This window comes from Musca domestica, unplaced genomic scaffold (genome assembly GCF_030504385.1).
Source record: "Musca domestica strain aabys unplaced genomic scaffold, Musca_domestica.polishedcontigs.V.1.1 9, whole genome shotgun sequence".
Classification (NCBI taxonomy): Eukaryota; Metazoa; Arthropoda; class Insecta; order Diptera; family Muscidae; genus Musca; species Musca domestica.
In genome coordinates, this window is record NW_026712435.1 from 19,519,238 (window position 1) to 19,530,640 (window position 11,403).

An 11,403-nucleotide genomic window follows, 5' to 3' on the forward strand; every position below is an offset into this window, starting at 1 on the left:
AATGATATCAAGGTAGGGCTATGATACCATATGATTTAAATTTTTTTATTTTCTTGGCTTAATATGTCATCTTTATCTGTTTATGTATGTGTTTTCTTTTCAATAACAAAAAAATTGTTCAGAAAACTTCAAATTCGGGTGTTTTCAAAATGTTTATTTCAACGTATGCATCGACAAAATCTACAGTTTTTGTAGCGAAATAATCCTTTAGAGATATATAGTACATGATTTTGAAAAGAAGTGTTGACTTTTCATTCAGTTATCGCAGTTTTAAATTATTTATTCAAAATAAATGCAACAAGTTGTTTGATTTTTTATTGTTTTGATACTAATTCTGACATTACAGGCCAAACAGGTAGACCTCTATACTTGCAATTTTTTTAAAGTTGACCTACCTTCTCTTCAATGTACCTAGGCTGTAGTATACATTATGAACTTCAAATACCAAATTTGAAACATTTCCGGTGAATAATGTCGCTTATATTACCAAAATACCGAAAATAGGGAGGTACCATTATATGGGGGCTATACCAAAACGTGGACCTACATGGCACATTTTCAATACCAAAAGTCCTGCAGACATAACATACATTTGAGTAAAATTTTATCAATCTACTTCAATTCCTTCGGTAGCTAGAGTTATTTCCACAGACGGACAGACGGACGGACATCGCTAAATCGACATTTACATCGACATCGAATTTATGCTGATCAAGAATATATATACTTTGTGGGATCTAAAATGTATATTTCGAAGTGTTACAAACGGAATGACAAACTTAATATACCCTCCATACTATGGTGGAGGGTATAAAAATTATTTTACAAAAAAAGTAGGAAAGCACCCAAAAATTGTACACTTGTACCCATGGTACAATAAATACAAGGTAGGCTAACTTTGAAAAAATTGCAAGTATAGAGGTCTACCTGTTTGGCTTGTAATAGGTGTGTCTGGTTACCCTAAAGTTGGTAACAATTGTTACAAATTGTTACTGGAAGTCGTCTGTTAACCCAAAAGTTCTGCAAAAGAGAGCGGTCGGAGAGAGAAATTTTGACAGTTCTTTCAGTGAGAGTTTGCTGGACACATTTTTTCTTGCAATCTCTTGCAACTCTTCTTCTGCACATTCATCGACATTCAATCAGATGTTTTCTATTGTTTGTTTATATCTTTTTGTGCTTTCAATTTGAAAATATTTTTTTGGAATGGGCAAGACTAATTGTTTTTTTTTTTTTGAGATAAACTTTACAAAATGTGAAAAACGTAAATATTAATATGTAATAAGAAAATAAAAGGATATTTCCAAGGTTTTTAGACAAACGCCATTAGCAACAGATTGAAAGGACTCCGGGGAACACATAAAATCTATCTTTCTTTTATTGCTCATATTTTTGTTTAATTGCTAATTTCCTTTTTATTTAAAAAAAACTTGTAAAATTGGTGGTTGGTTTGGTTTGACAAATCAGCTGATTAGTTGCAAGCTTTTGCAGGAATACCGTCTGTTTACTTTTCGCATTTTCCTTGCAAAAGAGAATAAAACTACCTTACTCTCTCAGAAAGATTTTGCTGGACAATTCCTGCAGGAAAAGTAACCAGACACACCTAATGTCAGAATCACTATCAAAACAATAAAAAAGCAAAAAACTTGTTGCATTTATTTTGAATAAATAATTTAAAATCGCGAAAACTGAATGAAATGTCAAAATTTCTTTTCTAACTCATTTTCTATATATCTTTTATGGTTCATTTCGCGACAAAAACTGTACACTTTGTCGATGCATACGTCGATGCATAAGCATTTTGAAAACACCCAAATTTGAATATTTTCTGAACAATGTTTTTGTTATTGAAAAGAATACGCACACATAAACAAATGAAGTTTACATATTAAGCCAGAAAAATAAAAAAAAATTGAAATCATATGGTAGTTCCAAGGTAGATCTAACAGGTAACCGCATCGGCGAATTGCTACAACAAAGCAACTTTTGTGGTCCCCTCAAATGTCAAAATTGGCATCTAAGGCGAAAAACATAGATTCGCCATGACATTTAAAGGTTGCGGCAAATTTGTTTCAACCAATCAGAAACGAGGTGTTTGTTTACATTTTATTTTGTGTGCCTCTCGTCGTAAACGAACGTCGCAATAAAAGTTTTTATTGTAAAACAAATTAGAGTAAAATAAGTATTAATTGTAGTATTGCGATATTTTTTAAACCAAGAAACTTATAATGACTATATTTTACTGGTTTAAACCGAAAGTTTTCCGGAACTGCAAATGACAAGAGTCGAATTCTTGCACTACCTCCCGTGATGTGCTTTGGGAATCTTAGTTGTTGAGGCTAACTTATTTCTTAAAGCTACACTCCATTCTAACCTCCTTCCTTCATCTTCTTTTATTTATTTTACTGGTTTCACTCTTAACTTGCTCTTAAATTATTTGAAATATTATAAAAAGGTACTTTTAGGGAAGACAACATAAACAAATTTGTTGTTGCATTCATTTAGGGCGAATTCTTCATTACAACAATTTGTTTTGACATTTAATGGTGCCGTCAGCTGGGCTGATGCGATTACCTAGTACATCTACCTTGGGTAGTTCTGCCCTACCTTGAATTCATTGTACCATGCTTGTACCCAGTATCATGTTAACGAGCAATGTTCTAACGATAGCCACCTTTAGTTTTTCAAATATAAAGAAATCAAACTATCACGCTTGAATTCCATCACGAATAACTTTTTTCTGGAAAATTCACACCAAAATGCTTTTGTACGCTTGTAAACAATATAATGAGCTGTCACTGGAATAATTTTAACAGGAGTCGGATGAGTGGCTTAGAAATGACAGCAGTCTGAAATTGGTTGCAGTTTTTTCATCTCACCCTGTATATTCAAATTCCTATGAGAACATAGTATTAACACAATTGCGCGGCAAAACAAAAGTCAGCTTATACATCCCTACTAACCCAAAACAACAAAAAACATATGGCCCTTTCATAGGTAAACAAAAACATATGTTTTTTCTCTGGCGACAAAAAGGAACATCTCCGCCTTTACCATGTCCACCAAAACCATTGAAAGCAAATTGCTGTTAAATGAATTAAAGGAAAAGTGGCAACAATTACAATCCGTTCCGAACATCTTTGCCTATCGTCTAAATGTAACCGAAAGTAAAATTCTTCCAGGCAACTATGGTTTTTATTCAGAGGTATGTGGATATAGACGTACCATAAACAATATAAGTAAAAACCTAAATTGGATTTCAGTTCAATCCTGACCGCACTGCCCTGCGTAGAGCACCACAAACAATTCTATCACTGGATCCTGCATTCGATGAAAAGAAATTTAATTTTAAGAAAATTAAACCAGAAGAGTGTTTAATGAATGTGGAATATGAGGGCAGTAAGATATCCATGATTATTAACAACAGTCCCCTGACACGTTATCACACGCTTATTTGTCCTGATGTTCACTTGGGTTTACCACAACGTATTTGTGAAAAAGCTTTGAGATTTTGTGTAGATTTTCTAATGAACCTAATTGAGAATGGCGAAAGTAATATCCGCATTGGTTACAACAGTCCCGGAGCTTTAGCATCTGTAAATCATTTACATTTGCATTTAATGTTTATTGAACAAGAATTGTATATTGATCGGGCAGTAAGTTATAGTGCGAGTTTTCTTAATGATTCTGACTTTGATACTACCTTTCGGTTTTTTTTTTCAGGAACTACAATTTCTCAGCCAATCAGAGGTTTTGCGTATATCTCCAAACATGCCTACCGAAGCCATATGTTTCCAATTTAAGGCGGAAGATACAGAGGCTATAATACTTAAAAAAGTACAAAAATTAAATGCATTCCTGCAATGGCTGTGTACAAACAATATGCCCCATAATTTATTTTTAACACCAGAAAGGATTCCAAGCAAAGAAAAGATGTTAAAAGTATTTGTTTTTGTAAGGCAAGAATATTGTATTGTAAAAAATCTCAACACTTACAATATAGGATTTTGTGAACTGGCTGGATATGTTCCAGTGGGAGGTAAGTATAAATAATGCATCTTGTACGTAAAATTGTTTTTAAATGGATTTTTATATATTTTTAGCAAAACAACTATATGATCAATTGCAAGAGGAGGATATTATACAAACTATTAATACAGAAACTGGAAATGTGTTTAGTCAAATTTACAATTATTTTTTAAATGTCATCTAGTTATTTTATCATATGTGTTTTCATTTATTTGTATAAGTACAAATAGCTTTAAAATTATACGTGTTGATTTTTGTCAGTTTTGTTTCTATGATTTACTCTCGACAAATCCTTTACCTAGACCAGCTTTACTAATAACTTTAGTATTGGCAGTTACACGATATTCTACAACTTTGTCTCCACCTTGATATTTTATTAGTTGTATCAAATTATCTAAACTATCCGCGGCAATGGATTCATGTATTTTCTTAAAGAATTGCATTAAGTGATGTAAATTATGGCTGTAAATGAAAATAGAAGACAACCATTACTACGAGATATAAATAAAAATGTCAAAATACTTACATCATTAACAGTATTGGTCCCAAAAGTTCCGAAGTTTTATATAAATGGTGAATATAGGCTCGGTTGTGTTTCTGACATGCCAAACACAAGCAATCCTTTAGCAAGGGTGTAAAGTCTTCTCTAAGGCTGTAATTTTTAAAATATGTTTAAAAAGTTTTGAGTGACCAATTTAATAAATAATTATTTAGTGCAATAAATTAATAAAATAACAAGTAAAAAAGCTGTAAGTTCGGCCGGGCCGAACTTTGAATACCCTCCACCATTTGGAATGAATTTGCCATTAAATCCGTTAAAAATTCTGTTAAAATCTTAAAATAAATAATGTCGCTAAAATCATCAAAATACCGAATATCGGGATGTACCGCTATATGTGGGCTATACGAAGACGTGGACCTGCACAGACAATTTTCTGTCATAGGCTATAGCATTCATTACGAACTTCAAATACCAAATTTATAAATAGTTCCGGTAAATAATGTCGCTAAAATCATCAAAATACCGAATATCGGGAGGTACCGTTATATGGGGGCTATACGAAGACGTGGACCTGCACAGACAATTTTCTGTCATAGGCTATAGTATTCATTACGAACTTCAAATGCCAAATTTAAAAAAGTTCCGGTAAATAATGTCGCTAAAATCATCAAAGTACCGTTAAATGGGGGCTATACGAATACGTGGACCTACATGACTCATTTTCTGCCTTAGGATGTAGTATCCATTACGAATTTCAAATACCAAAATTGAAATAATTCCGGTAAAAAATGTGGCTAGAATCCTCAAAATATCGCATATCGGGCGGTACCGTTATATGGGGGCTATACGAAGACGTGGACCTACATGGCCCATTTTCAATACCAAAAGTCCTGCAGACATAGTACACATTTGAGTAAAATTTTATCAACATACTTCATTTCGTTCGGAAGCTAGAGTGATTTCCTCAGACGGACGGACATTGATAAATCGACATTGCATTTTATGCTGATCAAGAATATATATACTTTGTTGGGTCTAAAATGTATATTTCGAGGTGTTACAAACGGAATGACAAACTTAATATACCCTCCATACTATGGTGGAGGGTATAAAAAGGATCATTTGGAAATGGCGAAATTCTGACGGTACATCAGCACAACAATTTATATGACCTTATAGGCTGGTTCCCCCACACAGGCACGCCAGAAGACATCTTAAAAATCCAGGTCCAGAGGTAAGTCTTTAAACGGCAGGTCTTTGTAGGACTAACACTGCTGAAGTCGCTAATACCCTAAAAAAATTTATTTGAGTTTGTACCGCACACAACCATAGAGAAAAATCTTCGCTAACAATCCAAGTCCTATTGGTTTAATATTTCAAACCTAGGATACATTGTAAGCGTTCCTCCACGGCCGAACATTGTAAAGAATATCGATCGGTCACAATTTGGAGAATGAAAAATTAAAAACTATTAATTCTACTTACCAATCATCAGTGATGTCAATAAATGGTGTATCATTAACATTGAATTCCTTTTCTTCCCAACTAAATGACAATGCTTTGAAATTCACAGCAGCACAATAGGCATAGGATGAGTCGAACATATCTACGCCCATTTTTATTAATTCCAATACCAAGAGAGGTGTATATGCACCCGGTAACATAATGGGTTTACTATCAGCCTGTAATTCCTTAAGGCAGTGAGTCATTATGGGTAACAACTGTTCCGAGGTAACTTCCGATGCTGACAAACCATAATTATGGAAACCCTCAAATATATAGCCACCACATAAGTCGCCACCATTGGCCCTAGCATCTTTTATAGATTGCGAACGATTAAAGGTGTTATAGCCTCCAGCAATGGGAACAAAAAGACATGATTTCTTTAATATCTCCGACTTTGAGTGTTGTTCATAACAAAATCTCATAAATATTTCAGTTCGATCCACTGACTTTTGTATTCTCTTTTTGGCGCTATCGAAATTTGTGTCGGCATCATTAAGACCTTGATAAATATCCGGTTTAAACGTTTCCACTAGTTCAATATATTTTTCAGGGCTTAATATTTCTTTGCCGCGACGTGTAAACAAGGGCACAATATCTTTGTCATTCGAGCCATTGGGCATTGTTTCACAGGGATCACGTATTGTCAGGACGGTGGGATAATCTTTGAAACCAACAAAACCACTAAGGCCGCCTTTGAATAGCATCAATGCCTCCTTCATATGATCCATGGTGGCCAACGACATTTGCAGGACATGGCAATCTTTGGAAACATGATCGAATACTTCACGTGAGAGATAAGGTATGCTGCCACCCTAGAATGTTAATGTTCATACAGATTATTGGCAAACGTTTGGTTAAAAAATAACTCACTTTTGTTGTTTGTAATAATAGCGGGGTCTTGAACTGTTTTCCCGTATCTTGTTGGACCAAATAACCCAAACGTCCTGAATTTTTACTCAAATTTTCAATAACAAACTTCATTTTGCCGGCTTTGGTCTAATTCTTTTTACAAAAATACATGTGTTAATAAATATGGAACGAAAATGAAAGACGTCCCCAACGAAACGAATGTGAAGGCCAAAAAGGAATACTTGACAAAAAAATAAACAGAAAGCAAATTCCCGGGGCACTCTGTTGTTTACGAATGAGGCATGAGGAAAACTGAACACATTCACTAAAAGAGCACGGAACTCAACACCGCCGCGTTTTTTTTTTATAAATAATCGATTATTCCTTAACGTAACGTATGAAAAGTATGACATATCAGCTGTTTACAAATGTTGTGACATTCCAAATAGTAGAAGAATACAGGTAGTCGCATAGTCACAGCTGCTGGGACAATGAACTGTCAAACTGATTTTGGAATCGAAAATGTTGAATGGAAATTTTTTGAAATTTGTACAAATCGTTGAAAAATGTATATCATATCAACATTTGAATTGCATCGTATGAGAACACATATAAAAATCTACTTATTTTTGACAAAACATTTAAACGATTTTGACATTTCAATATTCCCAAGCGTTGATTCATCTACCTATATTCTTCTACCAAGGAATTACATGTGTTAATAACAATAAAACAATTATCATAGGGATATGTAAGTCGACTTTCGATTAATCGACTTTTAGAGTGCTCAAAGTTCTGAAACTCGAACTCGACTATGGACTTGGGTGAAAACCGAGTACTAGACTATTCATAGTCGATTGTTCGACTTATGCTATGTTCTCCTTGCATCATTTTTTTACAACACTGTCGCGTTTTTTTATAAATAACCAATTATTCCTTAACGTGACGTATGGAAAGTATGACAAATCAGCTGTTTACGAATTTTATGACATTCCAAATGAAAGGCGTTCCGTTGCAGCTGGGGCAAGCTCGGCAATAAGGCTACGTTTATACCATGACAAAATTATACTAGCTAATCTCATGCTAACATCTGATATACAATTTAATAATATATATTTCATTAACAACACTCAAATTTCACAACTTGTCCCCTCTAGAAAAATACGGTTTGAAAACCCCCACTTTTATATACTATAAGAAGTAAAAAACCATTAAGTTCTGCCGGACCAAAATCATCAAAACACCGAATATCGCAAGGTACCGTTATATGGGGCTATACAAAAACGTGGACCTACGCACATAATGTTTCGCCACCGGAGCTAGAATCCATTATGAACTACAAATACCAATATTTAGACAAATCCGTGTAAAAATGTGGCGAAAATCATAAATACCGAATATCGGGGGATACCGTTATGATATACCATCCTTTTCAAGGTAGAGGGTATAAAAATATATTGTAACAAAGAACAATAGATCGCGAGAACAATGAGGATCGTAAAATCGTCAAAAATATATAATTTTCTTTTACCGTTAAAGCGATCTCATACGATTTTTAGCAGTAGTATTTATGTCAATAGACACATTCGTATATACAAAAACGAATAATTAAAAGGAGAATACTTAAAATGCTTTTTTGACTGGATTAAGTCATCGGCTGGCTTCTTCGGAAAAGGACAAAGGAGCGTAAGGCCAAAATCGAACTAAGTCAACCTAAAATTCCTTTATTCCTTTACGAAGAAGTCAGCCGATGACTTAAGCCAGTCAAAAAGCGTTTTATGTATTCTTACCTTTATGGTTGCGCTTGATTCATCATTTACCCCAACGTCTTAGGGGTCATATTTGATAGTCATTTTTGAGTCGTCCGCGCAGGCAAGTAAGAAAAGGACTTCATGATCTAGATCAAAAAGGTCTCTAGATCATTAAGGCCTAAGGCTGGAAATACATAAAGCGCTTATTTGGCTGGCTTAAGTCATCGGCTGGCTTCTTCGTAAATGAACAAAGGAGTTAGTTTGACCTAGTTCGATTTTGGCCCTAGGCTCCTTTGTTCATTTCCGAAGAAGCCAGCCGATGACTTAAGCCAGCCAAATAAGCGCTTTATGTATTCCCAGCTTAAGAGAGAGCCTCTAGATCGCCAGGCCTATCAAGCAGCACTGAATGGTAATCACTCTGAGGCAGTCTCACAAAAAGTCAACAGTCGAAATTTTCAAAAAATATATTTTACTACACAGAGAGAGAGAGAGAGAAGGAATAATCCGATATTGCTCACACTTTGTAAATCCTAATATTTGCATCAGTTCTAGGTCAGATGCAGAAATGGACAATATCGGTACACTCCATCAAGTACCTCCCCCCAAAGGGTCAACATTCCGAATATTCATAAGGCTCATAAAACGCGAAATTAACATCCGATTCCATTCAGACCTGGCACATTTCAAGATCTGTTATAAGAATGCTAGAGATCGGACTATTTCTTCTGGTACCTCCCCAACAAAGTTGAAGATTTTTAAAAACGGCTCGGAAACGAAGTTAAGCTGGAAATACATAAAGAGCATATTTGTCTGGCTTAAGTCATCGGCTGGCTTCTTCGTAGATGAACAAAGGAGTTTTAGTTTGGCTTCGACTTTGGCCCTAGGCTCCTTTGTTCATTTCCGAAGAAGCCAGCCGATGACTTAAGCCAGACAAATATGCTCTTTATGTATTTCCAGCTTTAGCATCCAACTCTCTTCAAATTTCACACATCTAAGTATTTTTGCTTATGCAAGATCTGTTGTGAAGATGATATATAACTGCGAACCCCTTTTGGTACCTCATCCACAAAAGGTCACAATTCCCAACACCTATATTTGCCATAACTTGCGAAACAAGTAGGCGATTTTTTACAACTTGCTATATCTAAATATTTCTCTTAACTAGAAATCTGTCATGAATATGTAATTTGTCGAAATTTAATTTATATTTCGCATAAAATTGGATATATATGTCAAATTTTGTCCAGACCAATATTTTTATCTGTATTAGATGAAGAATGAAAATGGTATACTTAAGCTGGGAATACATAAAGCGCTTATTTGGCTGACTTAAGTCATCGGCTGGCTTCTTCGGAAATGAACAAAGGAGCCTAGGGCCAAAATCGAACTAAGTCAACCTAAAACTCATTTGTTCATTTACGAAGAAGCCAGCCGATGACTTAAGCCAGCCAAATATGCGCTTTATGTATTTCCAGCCTTAGGTCCGCTATATATGTTACCTCACGCATACTTCCAAAAATTTGCACATATCTTATATGAAGTGTTTGAAGTAGTCGATATAGTCCAAATCTGGCACGTTATAATATTTTATCAGTCTTAGGTCCGATGCGAATTGGTCAATAGTGTCCAACTGCTTCGGAACCTCCCCATAAAGGGTCAATAGTTTGAACAATCATAACTCTAGGCTGGGGGTATACATCTGTCAGCAAAACCGACTGATACTATTTTACTTGTTTTCATACATTTTTATGCTGACATATCTCTATTGTGACCAACGTCTCTACATATTTGTCACATAAACTATTTTTCCGGCAATGCATTTTGTCTAGGCTTTACCATTACGTTTTCGTTTGTTCTTTTACGAAAAAAGCCACCTTAAAAATGTATCTTTCATGAATTTCCCCGTCTACGTTTTTCAATCACCTCATTCACTCAACGAATTATCGTGAATGGCAATCTCTATTATCAACTCTCTTCACAAAAAAAAAAAAAACTCTCTCCTAACTGTGCCGGTAAATTCCCCTCTTTAGTTCGCTCTCACTCTCTATTAATTTCCGTGTACTTAAGTCGGGTGCCGCAAAATAATATTATTCCAGCAACTACTTTATTTGACACACCTTTTCCCTTAAGTCGCTCACAGCGAACTGGCTACCGTTAATCGCAAAACGCAATCCCACAACAGCTTGCTACAAAGAAACACACCGAAAAACGAAACTAATTTCAAGCTCCCCAAAACAGCAAGCACAAGAGAGCACAACCGCGCTGCCAGTAATGACGGCTACGCCAGTTAATGTGTATCGCAATTTCTTCTTTTGTATGATGTTTATCTTTGCAGTTTTTGTTTTGACTTTTTATTCAGGGTAATATCAAAAAAATGAAGAAGCATGATTAAATAAACTGTGTGTGTGCGACAATGATGCGAAAACAAAACAACTACTGAAATTTCAGTATGTCAGAAAAGGCTGGAGAAAAAACTCGCAACGAAATAAGCAAAGGTACAATGACAGAGAAAAATCATTTCCAAAAAGGAAAATCAACAATTCACAAACTGCCTATACAGCCGCTGACACACACACTACACTAACACAACTACATACTTCCACTTTATTTGAGGCGGCTGTCAACGGCGGCGACGAGAACGGCAACTACATCCACAGCAACAACAATTCAAGTGCCAAAAAACACAATTTCTTTTTATGCTTTTGCTCTTTTCTTTTCTGCTGTTTTTTTTTTTCGTTTTTGTTTTGCGTTTGATGTTTGTTGCTGCTG

The 11,403-nt window shown here is 35.1% G+C and overlaps 2 protein-coding genes across 2 annotated transcripts; one reads left to right on the top strand and one right to left on the bottom strand.

Moving 5' to 3' along the window:
* The first annotated feature begins 2,984 nt into the window (after window positions 1-2,984).
* LOC101897755 (GDP-D-glucose phosphorylase 1) lies at window positions 2,985-4,241 on the top strand. The gene is made up of 4 exons (XM_005184706.4): window positions 2,985-3,202; window positions 3,261-3,653; window positions 3,721-4,036; window positions 4,101-4,241. Exons 1-4 carry the CDS (start codon window positions 3,053-3,055, stop codon window positions 4,208-4,210), a joined length of 969 nt encoding a protein of 322 aa, XP_005184763.2. The 5' UTR covers window positions 2,985-3,052; the 3' UTR covers window positions 4,211-4,241.
* Window positions 3,943-7,179, bottom strand: LOC131806887 (queuine tRNA-ribosyltransferase accessory subunit 2-like). Its single transcript, XM_059131728.1, has 4 exons — window positions 6,905-7,179; window positions 6,014-6,846; window positions 4,553-4,678; window positions 3,943-4,488 (listed from the first exon to the last, which is right to left on the bottom strand). The coding sequence occupies exons 1-4, from the start codon at window positions 7,013-7,015 to the stop codon at window positions 4,296-4,298; spliced, it is 1,263 nt and encodes a 420-aa protein (XP_058987711.1). The 5' UTR covers window positions 7,016-7,179; the 3' UTR covers window positions 3,943-4,295.
* Window positions 7,180-11,403: the final 4,224 nt, after the last annotated feature.